General features: G+C 35.6%; 2 protein-coding genes across 2 annotated transcripts; one reads left to right on the top strand and one right to left on the bottom strand.

Annotated features, from left to right (window-relative positions):
• Nucleotides 1-211: 211 nt before the first annotated feature.
• Nucleotides 212-2,395, top strand: LOC132563736 (uncharacterized). The gene has a single exon (XM_060228485.1). It carries the CDS (start codon nt 212-214, stop codon nt 2,393-2,395), a length of 2,184 nt encoding a protein of 727 aa, XP_060084468.1.
• Nucleotides 2,396-6,515: 4,120 nt separating this feature from the next.
• LOC132563726 (polymerase delta-interacting protein 2-like) lies at nt 6,516-16,701 on the bottom strand. The gene is made up of 11 exons (XM_060228479.1): nt 16,601-16,701; nt 14,846-14,915; nt 14,185-14,297; nt 13,432-13,537; nt 12,746-12,788; nt 11,861-11,998; nt 10,872-11,023; nt 10,493-10,525; nt 10,117-10,245; nt 8,961-9,040; nt 6,516-8,543 (listed from the first exon to the last, which is right to left on the bottom strand). The coding sequence occupies exons 1-11, from the start codon at nt 16,699-16,701 to the stop codon at nt 8,450-8,452; spliced, it is 1,059 nt and encodes a 352-aa protein (XP_060084462.1). The 3' UTR covers nt 6,516-8,449.
• Nucleotides 16,702-20,213: the final 3,512 nt, after the last annotated feature.

Raw genomic sequence — 20,213 nt, 5'->3', positions numbered from 1 at the left:
GCTCTGTATTTTTTATATATTACAGGACTGAGGAGACGTCAACGGTGTGAGTCCAGTGACGTATTGGCCAAGATAATTACAGATTTTTAAAAAAATCCAATCACGTGATCTACCGTTCTCGTTGACCTACGAGACATCATTCTGTCAGAATAACACACAAGCTGAAGTGTTATGCTGATAAATCGTTCTAGAGTTTTTCAGTTAGAATATTATGTCAAGCCCAGAATCCTTAACAATGTTAGTGTTTGGGGTTTACGAGGGCGATCGGATGTCCATAGACGTCCCTATAGGGGCGAGCGTTGGAGAAGCAAAAAAGATGTTTCAAGAAATATTTGGCATATATGTTGACGATTTCAGTAAAAAAGACCGCAAGGTCGTCGTGTTACATTACAGCGGTAGTGACCTAGAGGAAGGATGGTGCTTTACGGATCTCGGAATTCCTCCAGGGTCAACCATCAAAATACACATGAAGGAGGAGATCAAACCAGTATTATTTGTACATTGTACTTATAACGATGAAATTATCGATATTGTGGATAAAACACTCGTCGTACACACGATGAAGGTAGAGGATCTCCGGACAATTGTTGGTAAACGGACTGGCATCCCCGTGTCTATATTTCGCTTAGTGAACAATGATGGCCAAGAAATGTACGACGGTCACGAGCTGTACAACTACAATGTAGAAGCAGGAATGACATTAAAAATGGAAAACTGGGATGGTTGGAACGAATTCATTAATCTGTGTATAATGGGATTTACACCACAAGTTCTCGCCCAGATTCCTACGGACGAAGTCATCTCCCGCTTTCAGATGAAAGTGGCTCTCTTTATTGCGGCCCATTACGGTTGTGTTGATTTGGCGCGAAGCCTTATTCGTCAGGGTGTGCGAGCCGACGAACACATCGGAGAACATCCGAATAGACAGTGGTGCAACGAGAAGTCTCACATGGAGACCAAAAAAGCCCCGATTCACGAGGCGACAGAAAATGGACAGCTCGGAGTGGTACGGTTGTTTGTCAATCACGATATCACTGTAGTTATGGCTAAAGATGGTAATGACTTGAATGCTCTTAACATTGCGCTTCGAAAAAAACAGAAGCCGTGTGCATCATTCTTGTTAACTCGACAATGGACGAAGGTCCCCGTAGGTAAATTCGGTTCCATCACCGTTCAGAGTTTGCGAAAAATCAAGTCATGGTCCATCCGTGCTAAAGAAAGAGCTTTTGCTAAATATGGACAAACACGATCGACATTGAAGAAACGATCATACACGTGTGGAGCTTTAGTTAGCTACGGTCAGCCAGTGGTGAATGGTTTCACACCGAGCCCCATGACCGGTAAACCTAAAACTGAAATGAAAGAAAGAGAAAAACAGAAGTCCATTGATACTTTCCACGAAGTCTACGGCATCAATGGTGATCCTGAAAACTACTTCCGGCAGATGGGATCTCTTGCAGGTTTAAGGAACCTTAACCGAAGACGGAACACGAAGTGGGGAGCTATGATCGATCGATCTGATGTTGCTGTTCAACTTGCAGGGGGATTGAGCAACGCAATTGAAAACGATTTAGAAACGGAAACAGCATATTCCGTTAAAGGCCAAGGGGGCAAAACTCTAGCAGAATCAGTGATATCAGAAGCGGACATTCGACCAAACAAAGGTAAACGACAACACGGATATGGAAGCTCTATAGACCAGGTGGCCGAATACAATGCTAAAACAACTTTCGCAAACAAAAACGTCCGCGGCGGAAGTAAAGCAGAGCACCCTCTTGATGACGACATAGGTGACCCAAATACCAAATTGCCTCCCTTGTCACACAGGGGAAAAATACACGGTGGTAAGGATACTATCAAGGAGGAGGATGAAGGCGAGATGTCTGACAGCAGTATAGATAAAAAGTACAAAGCAAAGTATATCCAGACTCCTATCAACAAAAAACCTGAAAAGTCTGCCAAATCAATACCAAGCTTACGGGGAGGTGGTGGGGAGAAATCCAAAATGGCTCTTAATGCGGAAACACCGGCATCCCCGCGAAGTGTTGCAGAAAAATCCGAAAAGTCAGACAAGAAATCAAAGAAGAAGAATCGTATCACTTCGTCGGTGTTGTTGTCAAAAGCAAAGGCTGCGTCGGAAGGAGCAGTTCCTTTGCCACTCATCAGCACGGAAAACATCAGCAGACCTTTCTTTTATCACAGGGGTTTACGTGAGGAAGATGTCGTGCAGCCAATCTTAGACCTTGTATCAAAATACCAAGGGTCGACATCACGTGACCGTGCCATCAAATCAATGACTATCGCCAATACGTTCAAGGAAAAGGCCTGGCTCAGTCAAATTCGGATGGCAATGGCCCTTACAACACACACCATTCGGCGGTCTGTCGCCAACTGATTCGTCGGGCGTGTAGATACAATGTATAGTACCACCTTCAGTATTGTCCTAAACGTCTCGTATACGTCTGTCTGACTCTGAAGATTCCAGATAACTTTTATTTGTGCATTACAAAATTGTACTAGACGAGTGGATTTGAAGAGTTGAACATAAGTCGCAATGTCAATGTTGCAGATAACAAACATTTTGAGATTCCCAGACTTAACCAGATGCTCAAACAATATTCTATGTGTTGGTATGATAAATTTCACAAATCGACATATATATTATATATTCATATAAATACTCATTGTGCTATACTTGGACTTATATAAACATTCCTAGCAGTCTGTGATATTGAAGTGTCATCGGTCTGAACGGCTGAAATTGTTGATATTTTTGACAGTTTTGGAAACATGATTTCACCATGAGTGGATTTCCGTGTAGAGACTGAGCATTATTTAGTAAAACATTTGTATTGAACGGTACATTTTTTATCCATTCATCGTATAAATTAAATGTGATAAAATATAAGTCTAGTAGTTTTTGTATAGTGTTCCATTAACATTCCCACCTCATGGCGGAGTATTTTCGAGTTTGACAAAATGCGACAACATTGAGTGTTCTTTTAGTGACGCTATTGATTGTGTATGCTATCCTGTTGACATTGTGGATTATGTTTTGTGACGTCATGGTATCGATTTTCACGGTGACGTGCTTTTTTATTGACGCTTTTTGTATTCGGTAAACTTTGTTGTTTACGACATGGTTTTTGTGTATGTATTAACACTTTGACCATTGATTTTGTGTTGACGTTGTTTTAATGTTGCTTTTGTGTTGACGTTGTTATTGTGTTGACGTTGTTTTGTGTTGGTTTTGTGTTGACGTTGTTTTGTGTTGGTTTTGTGTTGACGTTGTTTTGTGTTGCTTTTGTGTTGACGTTATTGTGTTGACGTTGTTTTTGTTTTGACGTTGTTTTGTGTTGTTTTTGTGTTGACGTTTTTATGTTGACGTTGTTTTGGTGTTGACGTTGTTATTGTGTTGACGTTGTTTTTGTGCTGACGTTGTTTTGTTTCGACATTGTTTTGTGCTGACGTTGTTTTGTGTCGACATTGTTTTGTGCTGACGTTGTTTGTGTTGACGTTGTTTTTGTGTTTATGTTGACGTTGTTTTGTGTTGTTTTTGTGTTGTCGTTTTTAGAGCTGTTTTTGTGTTGACGATGTTTTTGTGCTGACGTTGTTTTGTGTTGACGTTGTTTTTGTGTTTATGTTGACGTTGTTTTGCGTTGTTTTTGTGTTGACGCTGTTTTTACGTTGACTTTTTTGTTAACGTTGTTCTTGTGCTGTTTTTGTAGAAATATTCTTGCAGTGACGCAGTTTTGTGATGACGCTATCTTTATAGAGAGAGAGTTTGTTCTTGTGTTGACGCCGTTTATAGATGTGATTTCGTGTTAACGAAGACTATTCTGGTGACATCAAATTTTCTGTATTGACAATTATTTGTTTTTATGTTCCTGAAAAATGCACCTAACCATTTCAACCCACGCACAATGTAAGGATCGAATAATAGAATGATTAATTGGACTGGATTTCACTTCAACATATAACGTGCCCCTATGTAAGGTCACGGATAATATAATTATATACACATAAGACGCCATATACAGACTGGAAACACTCACTTAAATAAAATCTTAAATCGGTTTAATTAGAAAAGTGTTATTACAAAAGAGACTTAAGGAGCTTTAAGGACCTGCCAAAACATTGATTAATGATTACTATGGACGACTGCCATTCTGTTAACGAATATCGGTGACCATTGTCGGGAAGCCCATCCAACTGGTCTCTTAATTCAGATGGTCTTTACAGGGAATTCAATTTTAAGAATCCACAAGTTTTAAGTACGTATACAAACGCAATGTCATTCGGTCAGAAGTAACCTACAAATTCTGATGACAGTTGTGGAATACTTGTTACTGTTAAGACATTTGAATCAGATGCTGTAACATTAAAAACTTCACTTCCTATACGACAAGTCTTCAGTTGGCATTTATGTATTTTCAGAACATATTCGGAAGCAAAGTAATTCTAAATCATTTCTTCTACATCAGCCGCTTATCTTGATCTTTTCACAACACGATACTAACATGGACAGCTTTCCACCAAACTGCATTATAAACGTGATTATTTCAATTTCCTTATTGTTAATTTTCCAGTCCTGCAACCCCAACTTATGGTGTTTAAATGTCGCAGTTGACTCGATATTCAAAGGCCTGTTCCCTTTATCACGATTTTCGTGCAAGAAGTTGTCATATTGAGGACAAACTCGTAGCACAGGGTCGTCATAGTGATCTCATTGAGAAAAATCGGTTTCTTTGAGCGGTTTGAAGCTGAACGTGTTTGATGCTTGTTAGTGTGCCGTTTTTATATACCTTGAGGACGTGACAGTACTTACTAGGATTGACCAAGATTTACATAGCGTAAGTCGTCGATGAAGCAGAAGACGCTTACTCTTCCGGCACACGTCTTATTCTCCTAGTACTTTTTCAGGAGTCGCTATTAAATCTTTCTTTTGTCCATATTTTGTCTTAGGTTTATTGAATTTGAGTTTGGATTATGATTATGTTGACATGTAGGTATTTGCCTGTTGTAATTTTCTATAAGATCAATTTCTTATATCACTTAGATGAGGTTACACTATATGATTTTGTGTAACATCGTGTACATGGTCTGTACGATAAGAACTATAGAAATTCCATTGAGAAGCCAATGGAAACAATTGCTTTCGTGATCGATGAAAGTCAAAGATGGAAGAAACGGCCTAAATGGAGTGAGATTTGTATGTTTTATTCCTCTATACACCGACTTCCAAGTGGATGTTTCTCCACTACAAACTTACACCGACTCCAAGTGGATGTTTCTCCACTACAAACTTACACCGACTCAAAGTGGATGTTTCTCCACTATAAACTTACACCGACTTCCAAGTGGATGTTTCTCCACTACAAACTTACACCGACTCCAAGTGGATGTTTCTCCACTACAAACTTACACCGACTCCAAGTGGATGTTTCTCCACTATAAACTTACACCGACTCCAAGTGGATGTTTCTCCACTACAAACTTACACCGACTCCAAGTGGATGTTTCTCCACTATAAACTTACACCGACTCCAAGTGGATGCTTTCCCACTATAAACTTACACCGACTTCCAAGTGGATGCTTTCCCACTATAAACTTACACCGACTCCAAGTGGATGCTTTCCCACTATAAACTTACACCGACTCCAAGTGGATGCTTTCCCACTATAAACTATGTAGCCTTTTCTACAATCAAGACACATAACTGTACTTGTCCATAACAGAGACATTGATACGATTAATAACACTGATTAATTAATAGTATAAAAGTCTAAATTAATAGCTTTATCCATACACGAGGGGATATCAAGAAGACCGGCAGGAAGAGCAAGATTACTGAATTATCCTGCTTTATTTCATATTTTAACAAATTCCCTTTCGATATCCACGCCCTTGTTCCCATCTATTTTGACGGTGAATGATACCAGATTGGCATACTTCAACATCTTCGTCCTTAAACCAGCTCTCTATAGCAGCCCTCGGATAATCATCCTTGTAAAATCATCGTGCCCGAATGCTGTTTTTCTGTTTGTGAAAGAAGTGTCTGTGGGCTCCGTCTGGAGAACAGGATGAGTGAGGGAGAAGTTATAGCCACACTACTCACACAGAATCCCTCGACGGATTTTTCTGTAGCGTTTCTCCTTATATCACTCCACATTTTACCATCGTCCTGTAAAACAAGAGATCCAACAACTTGCGACTAAAGGAAACCTACAAACGAAATCGGAGAAAGATCCATCCAGTACTTCCCAAGAAATAGCGATAATAAGAATTGTTTATAGACCTGATGAGGACGGACGGACGGACGGACCACAGACGTAGGGCGATTTAAATAGCCCACCAACTGCTGTTGGTTGGCTAAAAATATGTGAGACTCAAATTTTTTTAATATGCTCTCCCAAATGTACCAGCTAAATAAGAAGACTAATTTCTTGAATGTAATGTCTGTTTTTCTCCTGTTTAACCAGCTGCCAGTAGTAACACACATGAAATACACAAGCAGTTTGAGCATGGTTTATTTACAATGTAAATACACAATGTACTTCTGTATAACACATGCTACATCAATACATTACAATCCTTTTACCAGAGCAGATACAATGTTTATCAAAACAAATATGTTTGTTATAAATGTAGTCTCTGGAGACAAAGTTCGTCACTGGCCTAGCATTGTGGTACAAAGTAGTTTTACAGGCAAATGCTGTGTACATCCCATAAACCATTTACTAGAGTTTGAAATGCCTGGAAAAAAGCAATTGCATCAAATATTTCTGAACAATGAAGGTCGTTCATAATGTCAGATGAGAAGATATAGGTAAATAATTAATGTAAATACTTATTTACAAAACAGAACTAATTTGATGGCTCATGGAATTAAAGAGTTTTGTATCAATAACTCCACTCTCAGACATGAATTTACAATATTCTCTCACTCAAACATTCACCAGTTCCTGACCTGGTACATTAGGGAGAAAATGGCAGGTACTCATGTGACTAATTATTCACTGATGCACTTCATCCAAAAGACATACAAATAAAACATTAACAAATATTTTTTTAGGATAACTTAATAACAAAACAAACAAACAAAAATTAAAGAATAAAGATCCGACGGGCTTTACCACAGTGACAACCCATGTATATTAAATAGACTACAGACCTTTTGGTATGTACTTGCTGGCTTTATGTTGATATTGATTCTATAGTATTGTCACAACCATGGTAACTTTAAGTTCATATTTTTGCTGATTTCATTCATTTTTCCTTATAAAGGTAGTCTTCTACACATTCCTTCATTGTTTGTTTTCTCCATGTGACATCTCAAAATAAGCTTGAATCAAAACTATTTTATTTTAGAGACCATGTAAGTTCACCAATATTTGTAGCAAAGTTGTGTTACATAAAGAACAGCTGGATCTCACATTTGTTTCCTTTTGATATTGAATTTCTGCAACTAATTAATAACTATCTGCAGCTTGACCGAGGCTTTTTAAAATCATTAAAATACTAGACCTGTTTTATACATCAAATAACAAAATTTACCTATCACTTTCAATGTACATTCAAAATACTTTTTTTAGTATACTAATTCTATTGTAGACTAATAGAAAAAAATTAACTGAAGAAAAGTGGTGAGTTTCACATGAAAGCAAGGAAAAGGTTTTTAATAGGAAGCTATATGTACAAAGATTGTAGGGAGAATCCTTAATTTTCCTTCTAAGATTTCAGAGTGTTTTTAGGAGTTCCACAGCACACAATACTTCTCAAGTCCTAATCTGCTCATCTTACATGAAAGACCAAGACAGACTTTTCTTTTCACAATGTCTTGTTCGACAGTTCACATTGCAGACTATCCCTTGTCAATGCACCCTATCTCAGCTGCCAGTCCACTTATCACCTTTAAGTCCACTAATTCATCAAAAGAGAGATTCACCTATGGCTTGACCACTTGGTTTGTCATTGGTTGGGGACTATTTCATCAAATGATAACTAAGATCTCGTTAATGTGTTGATCTTTATTGCATCAGTGGGTAGGCATCTCTTTCACCTATGAAGTGACCCCTATTTCTCCACTGGGCTTACATCAGAGACATTCTACGATTTGCACTCTCTGCCATCTGTAGGTTGACCTCATTTCAACAGACGATCGATCCATATTTCAACCAATAGCTGACTTTTATTCTACCTGTGAATTGACCTTTTTAATCCTTGGATTGACCTCTAGCTGTCACGATCGTCTGAGTTCTATTTCTCAAAGCCAGCACTTAGCCTATCGAAGTCATCGTTAACAGATATTCAAAAGTATGATATCTAAGATGACTTCAAGGTCAAAATATGACCTCTATTTCTCAGACAGGACAACTTTGAAGGTCAACATCACTTTGATTACTTTTTATCACAGTTTAACTAAATAACCATTATTTCTGTACCCTATCATAAATTTCTAGCATTGTCACACCGAAGTTCCATGCGAGGAATCCTTATTATCACTTCTGTGCCATCTGGTCTCACCATGGTATAGTTTCCCCTGTAACCATGGAAACGCTATTATTAATCATCATACGCATCAATTCATACATCTTGCTAAACTCAGGAAGATATAGATTACATAAATTCTATTTATAGATTAGAAAGCATCAAGATAGCATTTCACTTCTCTACACAATCCTGTAGAATATATAACATGTAAATCTTTAACTAAATATTACAAACACATACTTGAGTAATGCTGAGTTTGAAAACAATCTGCTATTTTCCTTTGAATTATACACCAGTAACTATAACAACCAGAATTACCATGACCTAACAAACATTGAAAATCTCCCTGATTTTTACATGATTACTATACATGTTATAGTCCCACCAACAGTCTATATACATGATCTAACTGCTATCAGTATTTCCTTATCAACAAGTTTTAATATAGTAAGAAAATGGTACTTACCATAAACTTCCTCGAGGAGAATTGAGGTGAACGAGAGACACATATTGATAACATTTCGTGTCAGGGGACAGGATTGGCTCCTATAAACACACAAACAGAACTAGTTTAAGTTTGATTAATCCTAAAACATATACATATTGTATGATCAGCACAACATATTTCAGAACAGATGAAACATGACAGTGTAGTCCAATAACATACATGTCATCATTAAAAGAAACAGTGACTGAAGCTTTTTGAGTCAGGATCTAAAATGGATTTCCAAACTCACACTAATGAAAATTTTTCATGTAATTGCACACATTTCAACCTAAATAAAGTTGAACATTAACAGCTGATATCTGTGTGAAGTGGATAAAACATACAAAACTCAGGGTACATGCATGACTTTATAGATTGAAGAAAAGACAATGTGAGGGCTAAACAAAAATTTTTTTTATTCCACTGGATTATTTCCAATCATAAAAATTAGTCCTCACTTTGTAGAGATAAACTCAATAATTTGTTTCCTTATCAATGGTACACATATATCACTGGGAAAAAATTGATGATGTTATCTGTTTAGGTGATTAATGATGAAAGATAGAGGTGTCCCATGTGGAAGGTCCAAGTGGGATAACCCCTACATACATTTTTGTGTAGGAAATACCAGGTAAAAAGGACCATGTGGGATAACTCCTACATACATGTATGTGTAGGAACTATAAGGGTCCATGTGGGATAACTCCTACATACATATGTGTAGGAACTAAAACGGTTCATGTGGGATAACTCCTACATACATCTGTGTAGGAACTAAAAGGGTCCAAATAGAATAAGTTCTGATAGTGATTAATTATAGGTAATAACACCAACATAACACCCATTCCCTGATGCCAGTGAGTTCAACATCTATCAAGGTTAAACAGATATATATATATATTCTGGTATATTTGATCCATGAAGTAATAACAACAGTAAGGACAAGTGAATTGTCAAATTTTCCAGGCAGTCTGACCCTTTATCAAGACACAAATGATAGATAAATTACATCACACACATAGAACGATGGTGTAAATTTACGTGTCTTGATAATCCCATAGGCTGATGGATGCCGCAGGACCTTTATAAGGGAGTAGGAACATTAGTGTCTTTGTTCACATAACTTAGTACTTACCTGACCTTCTATTGAAGGCCCACGTTCAGTGTTGATTTTAGATGTGGAAGTACAAAACACAAACCACTCCCTATTTCTCAGTTGGAGTATGTCCATACCCAGGTTTTCTATCCGGACACAATACATCCACTGAAATATAACATTACATCAACACATTACTATAAAATGTATTTTTGTTATTAGACATTTTACAGATATATCTCCAGAACCAAGTACAACACAATCAGTCTTTTTGTCTCGATCCAAAACGATACCAATATCATGTATTATGTATTAATGTTGTAAATGACACTAAGAATTTGATATCAAATCACAACAAAATAATGTCCCTAGAAAACTGACAAAGAACACTAAAATGTAAAGTACTCATACTTACAGTGAATGTTTTTATTGGTTTTGATGTTTTCATCTGTAAAAGACAAAATATATTTGACACTACTAGCTTTAAGTTTCACTAACTCACAAAATTAAAATTTAAAAAAGAAAAATGAAATTTCTAACTGAATATATAAAGAGGTGCTATACACTCACACTAATTATTTGCATTCAAAATAATTTTAAACTAGATACTATCTTGTTAAAATATGTTGCTATCTGAACATTAAATATGGAATTCTTACTCTGTCTTTGTTCTTAATTATTCACATTAAACAGCTGATCAGTAAGACACTTTTTTCTAATGTTTATACATCTCAACACCTATACAGAATGTTTTATCATAACCCCTGATGTATATTGTCTCCTCTCATACCTACCTCAGTATATTGACTTGCTCCTAAAAAGAATGGTATACAGGTGACCTGGATGTGTTTTGTTGTTTCCTTGTACACAACATTGTCCATGTCGGACCATGGAATGTGTGTCTGTATTGTAATATTCAGCTCTGGTTTCACACGACATGCTGGCACTATACAAACATGTAGAATATATTTTAATCTAATGTTTTACTGCAATATACTTACATATATATCTCAAAGACGTTAAAACATTATAGGAAGAAATTGTCCACACAGAATAAGGAACGTGATATGATCAGCTTCACTTTCATTCTTCAACTGTGATTTGTATAACACATAATTATTATAAAATCACAAACATTTAGATGATGTGTACATCACTATGTAAAGAAGGTAAATTTTGTCCAAAATATGTGAGACTCAGGATTGATGTGACATCACTTAATATTGGCTGGGATCAGAATTCTAACTGTAATGACGTACTCAGTGGTGTCAAATAGACAATTATTCTTAATTTTCATTTTTGTTTTTTTATTATTGTTTATTATAATGGCACAAATTAAATTTCTTTCCAAATTAGTTTTTAGACATTATGTTACATAATTTTACTTAACAAAATCACAGAACTAAATATGACTGTTCCTGGCGATTTTATAAACAGACATTCTAAGCCAATAGATAAATTAAGAAACATAATATTAACACTGATAAAAGCACTAAATCATTATTTGCCTCTATTTATACATGTTATTCAATGTGTCTTCAATCCAGTGCTGACTCACAGGAAACAAACACAAGTTTATTTATAAAATATCAAGATCAGATTCAGACAATATATAATGTAATTTCCTTTAGATATAAGGAAAATAACATTGTATCCTATTTCTAATTGCCTGCAAAAAAAGACCTATAATCAAGTCAACTTAACACTCAGTATTATATGACCAGTGTGCCCTATTGCCCTCCCGAATTACACAGAATCTAGATTGTTTACCAGTCTATCATACCTTTGTCCTTGTCATAATCGAAGTATGACTTGAAGACTTCATTGGCGATCGGTATTTCCTCTGTGCTGGTGTAGGGTATGATGTCGTCGTGATTGACAATATCTGTATTGCTGACTTTACATACAGTTGCAGATACACCTGAAATAAACAGCAGCATAAGATATTTATTTCTGACCATGCTTAACAGATTCAAAATTAAAATCTAATCCAACAGCCAGGATTATAATTAGTGAACAACTACCAATAAGAAACAGTTTGGCAGTTTGACATGTTAAAAGGATTCCAACTCATGTTAAAGGCATGGTAGATCAAAAGCTGGTAACCAAAGACACCACCATGGTAGATCTAAAGCTGGTAACCAAAGACACCACCATGGTAGATCTAAAGCTGGTAACCAAAGACACCACCATGGTAGATCTAAAGTTGGTAACACAAGAAACCACTATGGTAGATCTAATGCTGGTAACCAAAGACACCACCACGGTAGATCTACAGCTGGTAACCAAAGACACCACCATGGTAGATCTAAAGCTGGTAACCAAAGACACCACCATGGTAGATCTAAAGCTGGTAACTAAAGAAACCACTATGTTAGATCTAAAGCTGGTAACCAAAGACACCACCATGGTAGATCTAAAGCTGGTAACCAAATACACCACCATGGTAGATCTAAAGCTGGTAACCAAAGACACCACCATGGTAGATCTAAAGCTGGTAACCAAAGACACCACCATGGTAGATCTAAAGCTGGTAACCAAGTTTATTTATACCTATTATCACACATGATGTGAAGTTGTAAAAATGATATAATATAAGCTTTGTTTCCTGTGACCCTCCTGATGTCCTGCTCAAAGGAACACTGACATTCCACACCCATTTACTCACCATTTCTGTCCTGTAAGTAATGCATTGCTGCCACCTGGTTCCTCTGAAATAAAGCAAGAAGTCTGTACAATACAATATTCATTGATTTGAACTTTTCCCTCAAAAAACCAACAATGTCACCTAAAGGAGTTAAAAAAAAAGATAATAAATAAATAATAAAAACATGGACGATGAAAATAAGATTTTAAGCTTTTGGCATCAGTAATAACTGTATTTCAGAGTAAGAATACGGATAGTATGATTTAAATATATACCAAAAATGTATTGTACTTCTAATTCACCAGTACAGTATTGTATGTATTGTACTTCTAATACACCAGTACAGTATTGTACTTCTAATACACCAGTACAGTATTGTACTTCTAATACACCAGTACAGTATTGTACTTCTAATACACCAGTACAGTATTGTACTTCTAATACACCAGTAAAGTGTTGTACAGTATTGTCCTTCTAATACACCATTACATTATTGAACTTCTAATACACCAGTACAATACTTACTTATTACACACTATTACTGTATTGTACTTCTAATTCACTAAATACAGACTGTATGGTTCTCAAATACAAATTTGATGGCAGCCATGTAAAGAAGAGCTTTAGTAGGCTTAACTTCCACAGAAAGACATGTATATATAGACCAAAGTACATATAATATCATTTGAACACTCTATTCACTTTACCTTATATGGAGAGTCGCGAGGATCACTCAATACCATATAATACTGCTGAAAGCTTCGTTTGATACGTTTAGTGTCACTGTGGTGAGATTTGACATCTGTCTGCTTGCTACAAAGGAAATATAACAATTGTATAGGTACTAACAATTCACAGGAAACATATACATGTACAAGGTAACAAATTCTGATCATATTATTAGTGTTTTAAATCACTTACAACTATGTACTATAGGAAATACAAAATTACTGTACATATATTAACAATTGAAAGGAAACATTTAAAATGTTTATCTACATCAAAGGAAATGTTTTCATTACAATTTTTTCAGTAGTGAGTAATCAGGAATGGTGTACATGTCTGTAGATCAGTTCCCGTTCACTATAAACATAATCAGTTTTTGTCAGGTATAGATATGCCATGGTAAACATGCCTAGACTTCTCTGTGGTTTTAGCAGAAATTCTGAAGTGTTACCAAAAACATACGTAGATTTCTTCATGTTTTTAACAGAAATACTGATGTGTCAAGTAAACATACCAAGATTTTTCCATGTTTTTAACAGAAATACTGACATGTTACTGTACGTATTCCCAGATTTCACCTTGCTTTATCAAAAATACTGACATGTCAACAATAACATACCCAGGTACCTAGATTTCTCAATGTTTTTTATTAGAAATACTGACATGTCACTGCAAGCATGCCCAGATTTCTCCTTGTTTTTTAACAGTAATACTGATGTGTCCAGTTAACATACCTAGATTTTTCCTTGTGTTTATCAGAAGTATTGACATGCGTTATATCAAGAATTCGACTGTTCCAGGAGAAGAGAATTATACCTCTGTAGAAAAAGGACTTGTGGAGGAACAGCTACAACAAAATCAACAAAACATTTGAGTTATATTAATAGACTTTATATAGCATTGATTATTTAAGAACACCAGTTCAGCTATGTGCATAGATGGCATGGATTCTGAATATGAAGATTGTGTGTATGTGACTCATTACCTTGTCAAAATGTGTTTAATGGTCTAAATTGCAAGAACATTATTCCAATTTCAGAAAAATTAATGATGAATATGCAAATATCAGTATTATGTCCCTGTATTTTAAGGAGATCAAGGGAGGAAATTTTTTTTATTATTTGATACAGTGTTTGTTAACATCAATAAAATGACATAAATTTTCATTTTGTGATTTCAGCAGATCGAAAGTTCTGGTCAAGTTCAGTCTTTGCTTAAATTTGTATCTGATCAGAAAACTACATACATGTATGGAGTCATATATCATTTTATAAATCAAACAATCCATTATTATATCATCTCTCAAATAATTTCATACTTTGGCAATGCTGATATGACTGGCTCTTTAATTTCTAATAGACTTTATGTGAATTTTTCATCTTTTATTGTACATACCTGTCCTGGATCATAAGGGATATCTGCACTTTTTGCTTCCTCACATTTTCCAAATTCTTTTAATCTTGATCTGTAAACAGCAAACATTTTCTGTTACTTGAAATACAATGCTACAACATGAAAATATTAAGCTTAATAAAATAAAAGAAAAAACACTATAATAATGTATATTGAAATGTTTTCCACCTGAAAACTATCACAGTCTTTTATGTCTGGAAACTGTCACAGACTTTTCCACCTGAAAATTGTCACAATCTTATCCACTTGGCAGACCAATAAGTTTTTAACATGCTATCCAACTTGACCAGTAGAATTTTGGCCCTCATTAAGGGGAAACTAAGCTTCAAAATTAGCAGTATCAGTATCAGTTAGGTCTAAAACACTACAACATGACATAAATCATTTCAGTCCATGTCAAGAACAAATGAAACCTGTACATGTTGATCCAATTAGGAACAACAAAACACATCATTTTAAACACGGCTGCTCCCATGCAATGACAGTCATGGATAAGGTTTTAGAGCTGTTAAGGCTTAACAAGACTTTAACAACAAATCAGGATGTACAAATTCAAAAACACAGTATAAGATCAAACCATTTCTTAATGAAATAAGTGAAATGGTCAAATGTACACAGACAAAGTTTGCAAATTGCAATATCAACTTAACAAGACAGAAATTGGAACTTCAAATGCATCCTCTCACCCTGGATGGTAAAATTCTCTCAACTTATGTTGACACTTTGAAGTTGATTACATATTATAATGTTCATTCTTTTCTATATCAGTCTAAATGTTGTTCATAACAGATAAGACAATTCAGTGAAATACAGTTTCCAGCAGAAGGTTAAACTATATGCAAAACCATTTTTTTCTTCCATGTTGGTCAATGATCACAATGTAGGTCACAGTGATCTACTTTTGATACGTGACACACCACCTTACCAACATGAACCCATAGGCATGAAGTTTCAGTGACTAGTGGCTAACACAATCAAGTCATGACAAACCTTTTCTTTGATGTAAAAAGGTCAAAGATAAAAATGTAGGTCAGAGTGACCTACCTATGATCTGCTACTCACTGCCTCACCAAAGTTAACCTATACCCCAAGTATGAAGTCCCAGTGACAAGTAGTTCAGAAGATTGAGTTCTAACCAGAAAGCAAAGGAATGGGCAGAGGGATGGACAAATGGATGGACATGACACAAGTCTGTAGTCCCCTCTGGTTCCTAGAAGGAAATGAGAGGGTGCTGTATTATCATAGATGACATAATACATTGATGTTCAAATACGTCCTCTTATATCCTGGGATCAGATCTTGAATTATGGAGAGTACAACCCATGGTTCTACTACTTTTATCCCTGTTACATAAAAGGCTAGCCAATGTCTATAGCGTATATGCCTATACTGTACACACCTATAATTTCCCAATTATTCTTCGATACAGCCAGATTTTCATATTTGCTGGTGGCCCCAGTACGGGTATAAGTGGAAAGAAAGACTTGTAAGAGTCTTGTGTTGTCTGTCTCTGCCTGTAAGAATAGGGATCTTGACTTTTTAAAGTACACGTTGAGGAATGATATAAGAATATCTGATGGGATCTGATGGGACAGCTATGTAGCTACTTTGTGGTGAGCAATTATGAAGAATGGGTTCGAAGTATTCTAAAATAAGTTATAATGTATTGGGCATATCGAGTTGTAGGAAAGGCAAATGACGCACTTATTGTTTAATTTTTAATAACACAATACATACGTTGTGTAAAAACGTTTCCCACATTGACCTTCAGCACTCAGATCAGCATAAATACGCCGACAAATATGTCGAAATCCTCCACGAAATATGTCCTTGGCCATTATTTTCTCCGGAAATACAATAAATGCATGTAATTTTAGAGACGTTGTATTACACAGATATCCGGAAAGTTAAATTTGTTAACGATACTGTATTTATACACACAAATTCAAACAATTATACACTTATTGATTTATTTTTTCTCAGAATTGTTTGTAGTCAATTCAGGGATTATATTGATATGTTAATTCATCGACTAATACGTGTATTTATCTACAATTAAGTGGACTGAATTTTACTTGTGTTTTCACCTCTGTATATCTAACAATAAGTCACCGGTTCGGTGTAGATCAAGGACATAAAAAAACATCTATTGGATCCAGAAGAATTATATTCTGAAACGCATGAACATTTGAACACTAGATCTAAATAGGTAATAATAATAAACACAGAAAATATTAGTAGAAAACACTTTGTTATTCGCACAGATAAATGCAAGAGTTATCTCCCTGTATACTTCGAAATCCCACATCACTTCATGTAATGATTACAACAAAGTATCAAAATGTGTTTGAAACATACATTTGTACAGGTATCGTTGAAATATATTTGATATACACGTGTTCGCGTGCTACATGTGTGTATATAGTGATACAATGTCAGGCTCTAAGTGATGTTAGTTAGATTTGACTTTACAGTTAAAATAGCATGTAAGAAGCATATATGAAGAAAAACCCATTCAACGAGGCGGTACATCACAAATATCATGTCATGCCGTCAGTTCAGCGTCCGACGTCGGAGCGTGAAAACGTCAAGGGATTAACGTGAACTCTCTGGGGGTTGACAAAAGACACGAGAAGAAATCGTCTTCAGGAACGTAAAGTTTATGTTATGAATTTATTTATGGCAACTAAAGAAATCACTGGAATTAAAATGTTGAGAACATCTTGAAAAATGTTAAGATATATGTACAAAACTACATCATCAGTCAAAAAGAAGCAGAAGCTATGTAGTGTTACAAATGATTTCAAGAATTCGAAGTCTACAGGGGGTTGACGTGAAGTAGGCTTTATTTGACGCAAAACAAGGAGAGTGAAGTCTGCGGAGAGCCAACAAGAAGCGTAAAGTCTTTGTGGGTGAAGATTTTTTTGGGGAGAGGAGTGAAGTGTTTGGGGGTGTTGACAAGATATGTGGAGGATGAAGTCTTTCTGTATCAACTACCATATATCAATATAAGAATATAATCTAAATGTTGACAGAATCATAAACATTTTTTCTCAGTACAAAGAAACATTTTCTTTGGAATAGATAGGTAGCTGTCTCGATAACTTTTGGGGAGGAGAGAAGGGAGCGTGGGGCCTACTCCGACATAATTTTGGATTATTTTTCATAAATTCACCCTTTACATAACGCATTGAGTAACTAGAATTGTTGAGTGGCATCCAATCATTGCAATAGTCAAGCTACATTGATTGTCCGAGTTTTTTTCTCAGTACAATGACTTCATGTATCATTCCAGGAATGTACCAAGAAAAATATTTCTGATCATTGGTAGTATCACATTCTTCTTCTTCCTAGAATGTAAGCTTTATGATAGGGTAAGAACATAATTTTTTCAAAGTATAAACATGTTGAACTTAGATCAAGTGAATTTACATCTATTTTTATTTGGAAATGAAAATCTGTCCCTAACCACCAATACAGAAGTATTCAGACACGTGCAAATTTTTATCAAATCCAGCAACAGATTTTAAGTAAAATGTACTAAATGTTAAATATATTATGTATGCCTTGTTAATGTTATCATGTAAATATTTATCATATATTGTATTAGAGGAAAAGGCGGTCTTAAGTTGAAATAACTTGTGCCTAATCCTTTGCTCAATTTTGGGGCAATAAATATGTTTAAATCAAATAAATCAATATATTCTTGTATCATATATTTTCTGTGTATTTCTGTAAAAAACGGTCACTCTCCTTGATTCTGATAGCAACCGTTTATGTAAGTATTATTGAAGTATAATTTCCGACCAAAAAAGAAAAAAAATCCTACATAATCAGTTCTTACCCGACGCCATAATAGTTTTATTGAAACCCAAAGGAATATAGAATATCAGCGTAAACAAAATTTGTTTGTAAAGCACGAATAGGTTTGCTTTCTGTTTCTCGCTGTAAACCGAAACACACAGCCATACCTTTTCCTGCGAGGGCGAGGTACCATGAAATAAGACTCCGTTGTTTTGTTCATTAATTATTCAAATGGCATCATTGTAAAACGACCCTACTTACATCATACATCTACTCTGATTACTTGTATTTCATTGATATGGACCTAGCAACTCGAGCACAGCATACTGTCATTACAATCATGTATTATATTTACTTGTATGAGACATAGAAGTGTATCAGTGCTGTCGGGTAAGTCCTATACCTCTTAGAAATAGCCATGATTTTTCTTTTTCTTCTTTTTATCTTTTCTTTCTTTTTTTTTTTTTTTTTCGTGACCGGTCGCTGTTCCCTTTCAAAATAGACTTGAAAGGAAAACGCATTATATTTCGCTGTCATAAATCATTATGTAAATTATACGCTCTACGAAGGAAAGTTTCACTTTAAAGCCATTTTGAACATTTGTAAATGAATATACAATGTACATGTAGGCGTGACCTGTGTAGTTATGTCTTAATAGCTATTACTGAAGTAAAACTTTGACGTCAAGCGTCACGTGACCTCGATTCGTATCATAAATATGCATATTCACCAGAATAAGCTGAAGGGGACCAGCTTTTCGGTTGTCTGTGTGCCGAGAGACGGGATAGCACTATCTTAGGTTGAAATATGGCATTGTGAAAATCGTGGCCAAAACCCTTTATTGTTAGCGATTGTCATATTACCCACCGTATTGGATGTTTTTACATGTAACCACAATTAGAACAAGATGTTTACATGTTCTCAGGTAACGTAATGACACATACACAGGTATGGTCACTTATGTAAGTTGGGCAGGTAATCCATAGTAGTCAGATAAATTATACGATATCATAAACCCTGTACAATGAGTCGGATAAAGTCTGTTATATCACAATCCCTGTACAATGAGTCGGATAAAGTCTGTTATATCTCAAACCATGTACAATGAGTCGGATAAAGTCTGTTATATCTCAAACCCTGTGCAATGAGTCGGATAACGTCTGCTATATCTCAAACCATGTACAATGAGTCGGATAAAGACTTATATCACAAACCCTGTGCAATGAGTCGGATAAAGACTGTTATATTACAAACCCTGAACAATGAGTCGGATAAAGTCTGTTATATCTCAAACCATGTACAATGAGTCGGATAAAGTCTGTTATATCACAAACCCTGTACAATGAGTCGGATAAAGTCTGCTATATCACAACCCTGTACAATGAGTCGGATAAAGACTTATATCACAAACCCTGTACAATGAGTCGGATAAAGTCTGTTATATCACAAACCCTGTACAATGAGTCGGATAAAGTCTGTTATATCTCAAACCATGTACAATGAGTCGGATAAAGTCTGTTATATCTCAAACCATGTACAATGAGTC

This window comes from Ylistrum balloti, unplaced genomic scaffold (assembly GCF_031769215.1).
Source record: "Ylistrum balloti isolate Yb309-2 unplaced genomic scaffold, AGI_CSIRO_Ybal_v1 Utg371838, whole genome shotgun sequence".
Lineage (NCBI taxonomy): Eukaryota > Metazoa > Mollusca > Bivalvia > Pectinida > Pectinidae > Ylistrum > Ylistrum balloti.
Note: the sequence above shows the minus strand (reverse complement) of the source record. Positions and strands in the feature narration are given on the sequence as shown.

What these genes read in the sequence shown, in the direction of transcription:
- LOC132563736 (XM_060228485.1), top strand. Translation starts at nt 212, where the DNA reads ATGTCAAGCCCAGAATCCTTAACAATGTTAGTGTTTGGGGTTTACGAG.
- LOC132563726 (XM_060228479.1), bottom strand. Translation starts at nt 16,701, where the DNA reads ATGGCCAAGGACATATTTCGTGGAGGATTTCGACATATTTGTCGGCGT. An exon ending in AAACACAAGGAAAAATCTAG is followed by an intron (nt 13,538 to 14,184) that starts GTATGTTAACTG and finishes TTTCCTTTGTAG; the next exon opens with CAAGCAGACAGATGTCAAAT. An exon ending in GGCCTTCAATAGAAGGTCAG is followed by an intron (nt 9,041 to 10,116) that starts GTAAGTACTAAG and finishes GTGTGTTTATAG; the next exon opens with GAGCCAATCCTGTCCCCTGA.